Source organism: Corvus brachyrhynchos, unplaced genomic scaffold (genome assembly GCF_000691975.1).
Source record: "Corvus brachyrhynchos isolate BGI_N302 unplaced genomic scaffold, ASM69197v1 scaffold4, whole genome shotgun sequence".
NCBI classification, from domain to species: domain Eukaryota; kingdom Metazoa; phylum Chordata; class Aves; order Passeriformes; family Corvidae; genus Corvus; species Corvus brachyrhynchos.
Window position 1 is genome coordinate 5,471,617 of NW_008237878.1, and position 3,682 is coordinate 5,475,298.

Consider the following 3,682-nt stretch of genomic DNA (forward strand, 5'->3'; position numbering starts at 1 on the left):
GGAGCAAGCCGGCCCGTTGGCTGCCCCCGCCCCTAACACTGCTGTCCCCAACAGGGCTCCAAGGGTGACCGAGGCTTGCCAGGCCCCAAGGGCGAGAAGGTGAGCTCTGCCCTCTGGGTTGTGGGGTCCCTGACACCCTGGCTGCTTGGCCACAGTGTGGGGATCCAGCTGCAGCTGCTCCCCCAGCTCATAATCCCACACATCTGCTTTTTCCTTGTTTTCCCCTGCCAGGGGGAGCCAGGAAGGTTTGGGGAGCCAGGAGATCCTGGGGAAGATGTGAGTAGGAGGCATATGGGGGTGGTGGGTGTATATTGGGGACAGTGGATGCTGGCAGAGGCTGGGATCTGTGCCCTTGCCACCTACTGCCCAGGTCTTCTGGGGGCTTGGTGTCTTCACAGGGAGCCAAGGGATCCTCTGGAGCCAAAGGGGAGAAGGTACGTGTCCCCTGCCCCCCGGGGGATCCCCCACCCTGGGGGATGCTGTGGCTGGCCTGGTGTCCATGGCACCCCCATGCCCACCAGCCAGGTGATGTGCCACACACTCACTGCCACCTCACAGGGATCACCGGGTGTCGGTGCACGGGGACCACCAGGACAGGATGGGCCTCCAGGTTTGAAGGTAACCTCGGTCCTCGTGTCACCCTGGCTCTGATCACGTCCCTAATGCCCCAGTGATGCTCTAGCTTGGCTGGCTGAGTGAAAACCACACTCCTGAGGAGCTGCTTTTGTGGGCTTTATCTTTTACTTCCCTGCTTCAGGGTGACACTGGCTTGCCAGGATTACCAGGACCCCCAGGCTTAGCAGGCATTGCTGGGACGCCAGGACAGCCAGGCCTGAGAGGGGAAAATGGACAGCCTGGCCCTCCGGGTTCCCCAGGAGAGAGGGTAAAGACTACAACCAGAACGTGGCATCATTGGTCCTGGTGACCCCGGACCCTTGTGCAGTGTCCGTGAGGCCCCTGCAAGCCCCACTGCCTCCCAGCCACAGCCTCTGCCCACTCCCTGCTTTTTCTCTGCCAGGGTTTGATCGGCTTTCCAGGCAGGGATGGCACCGTTGGACCACCAGGACCTGTGGGGCCCCCAGGGCCGGCCGTGAGTATGGTGCCCCAGCATTCCCGGGGGTGCAGGCTCTGCCCCCGCCTCCCCGCTGTGTCAGACAGGCTGACAGGGACCCAGCCGCAGCTCCCTGGCCCCTGGGGCGGGGCATTGCTGCAGTGTCCGGCACCGCGGTGGGAGTCTGAAGGGTGTCTGGCATTGCCTTCCTCCTGTGGCTTGCTCACCCTCCTCCTTTCTTTTAGGGCATACAAGGGGCCCCTGGCCTGAAGGGAGACAAGGTAGGACTAAGGGCAGCCCTATAGCATGAGAGGTGGGAGGCTGCTTCTCTTGAGGAGTGTCCCTGCAGCCACCTCCCCCTGAGGGTGCTGAGCCCGCTCTGGACGGTGGCACATGGGAGCTTCCTGTGCACCAGGCACCCAGAGAGGTGGTGGGGACTGTGGGGTGTTCCCTGGCATGGGGGGTACCTGGCAGGGCTGGGAGGAGCTGTGGGCAGTGAGGATGGGGATGAGTTCTTGCGTTCCCCTGGCAGGGGGCTGCGGGGGCCGGGCTGCCAGGAGCCAGAGGTGAACGTGGTGACCCGGGACCACGGGTAGGTACTGCCACAGTCCCCCCAGGTCCCCACAGCCAGGGACAGGAAGGCTCATGGTACCAGCCCTGACAGGACTCTGCGCCAGAGCTGCAGCTGTCCCTGGGATGGGGTGATGCTGGGGAGCCCCCAACCTAAACCCCTTTCTCACATCCCTTCCTTCTTGCAGGGTGAAGATGGGCGCCCAGGGCCAGAAGGGGATCGTGGGCCAGCAGTAAGTACCCCCCTTCCCCAGCTGCACCCTGATCCAGGCCCCTTCCTGACCACTCCTCTCTTCTCCTCCACAGGGCTTGCCTGGGAACCGGGGGGAGCGTGGGGACAAGGTAAGGGACTCTGTGGGCCGAGGAGCTGGGGGGAGAATGATGCACCTCCAGGTACTGGGAGGTGCTGCCTGCTCCCTGCAGTGCATCCTTGCAGCATCTCACCTTCCTCACAGGGGGACCTTGGGGCCCCAGGACCCAAAGGAGACAAGGTGAGTCCTTGGGGTGGGGGGCAGTGGGAAGGCAGGCAGCATCCCTGGCCCCCCTGCTCACCCCCACCTCTCTCTCTGCTTTGGGTGTACAGGGCGATACTGTAGTGGTGGAGGGGCCGCCTGGAGCACGGGGCAGCAAGGGGGAACCGGTAAGAGCTGTCCCTGTCCTCCCTCTCCCCATCCTCCCTGTCCCTCTGGGAGGAGCTGGGGGAGCTTCTTCCTGCTCAGGGACCCTCCCTTGCAAAACATATTGTCCCCTCTCCTTCAGCCACCCTACAGACCCCCACGTTCCTGCCCCCAGCGAGGTCTGTCCTCCCCACCCTGATGTGTGTCTGAGCTTCTCCTCATTCCCTGGCCCCTCCCTGTGTTTCCTCCTTTGCAGGGAGAGCGTGGCCTGAAGGGCACAGAAGGGGACAAGGGGGACAAGGGGGAACAAGGCATGCTCGGAGAGAAGGTACAGGGCTGGGGGAACTTGTGCCAGGCTGGGAGCTGCTGGGTTAGGGATCATGGAGGGCTGTTGACAGCGTGATGGACAGAGGAAGCAGGGCATGATGGCATGCCTGTGCCCTATGTGCTGGTGCTAGTAGGCACCAGGGACATGGTGCAAGGGGAGCTGCCAGACCTGGCCACGGAGATGACCATGGCTGTGCAGTGGCCATGCAGTGGCTGGAGCTCTCCCTCCTGCCCTGTGCTGATCTGAGTTTCTGCTTGCAGGGGATGAGGGGTGAACAAGGAGAGAAGGGCTCCATGGGCTTCCCTGGGGCACGTGGCCCTAGCGGGCAGAAGGTACGGAGCTGGGCTGCCCCACTGCTGGGGGATGCTGGTGGCACCATCCCCCTTGCCTGCCCTGACTGATGCCTTTGCCTTCCCCAGGGAGAGGTTGGAGTGCCAGGAGAGCCTGGCGAGCCGGTGAGAAGTTGTGTCTTGGTGCCTCTGCCACGTCACTGCAGGGCAGGAGCAGACCCTCGTCATGCTGTGTGCTCTCCCACAGGGTCAGCCTGGCCGCAATGGGATCCCTGGGGCCCGGGGAGAGAAGGGGGACATGGGACCCCTGGGCATGCGTGGCCTCAAGGTGGGTTGGCCTCTCTGGCTGCCAGTGCTCTCCTGGCCAGGACAAGTGCTGGCTTGGCATGACTCTGACTTCCCTCCTCATGCTTGCAGGGTGACCGGGGCATGAAAGGTGCCTGTGGCCTCAATGGGGACAAGGGTGAGAAGGTGAGTGGGTGCCTGTAGGGTGCTGCAGGAGCCTGGATGTTGCCTGGAGGCTGTGGCCCTTTGGATCCCCTCCGTCAGCCAGCGGGAGCAGGGAGATGGCTGAGGCCAGACCTTGACCCCGCGACAGGGTCATGGGGTCCCCTCTTCTGCCTTGGGCTCTGGGGTGAGCATTGAGGGGTGAAGGACTGACTGCCCTGCCTCTCTCCTGCCCGCTGTAGGGAGAGCCAGGGATCCCGGGGCGCTCAGGACTGTCAGGGCGGAAAGGCGAGCCGGTAAGCACTGCACTGACACTGGGGTGGGACAGGAACCATGGCTGGTGGCTGATGGACATCTGCTCTGTCCCCCAGCCAGAGCT

General features: G+C 63.7%; 1 protein-coding gene across 1 annotated transcript in view; it reads left to right on the top strand.

Moving 5' to 3' along the window:
* COL7A1 (collagen type VII alpha 1 chain) overlaps nt 1-3,682 on the top strand; it is a 33,872-nt gene that overhangs the window by 27,824 nt on the left and 2,366 nt on the right. The window contains exons 88-106 of the mRNA XM_017732303.1: nt 55-99; nt 232-276; nt 399-434; nt 559-618; nt 758-883; nt 1,019-1,090; nt 1,297-1,332; nt 1,584-1,643; nt 1,810-1,854; nt 1,928-1,963; nt 2,077-2,112; nt 2,205-2,261; nt 2,495-2,566; nt 2,827-2,898; nt 2,986-3,021; nt 3,104-3,184; nt 3,274-3,327; nt 3,546-3,622; nt 3,675-3,682. The exon at nt 3,675-3,682 is cut by the window's right edge and continues 44 nt beyond it. Coding sequence (XP_017587792.1) covers nt 55-99; nt 232-276; nt 399-434; nt 559-618; nt 758-883; nt 1,019-1,090; nt 1,297-1,332; nt 1,584-1,643; nt 1,810-1,854; nt 1,928-1,963; nt 2,077-2,112; nt 2,205-2,261; nt 2,495-2,566; nt 2,827-2,898; nt 2,986-3,021; nt 3,104-3,184; nt 3,274-3,327; nt 3,546-3,622; nt 3,675-3,682 — 1,054 coding nt within the window. The remainder of the gene's footprint in view (nt 1-54; nt 100-231; nt 277-398; nt 435-558; nt 619-757; nt 884-1,018; nt 1,091-1,296; nt 1,333-1,583; nt 1,644-1,809; nt 1,855-1,927; nt 1,964-2,076; nt 2,113-2,204; nt 2,262-2,494; nt 2,567-2,826; nt 2,899-2,985; nt 3,022-3,103; nt 3,185-3,273; nt 3,328-3,545; nt 3,623-3,674) is intronic.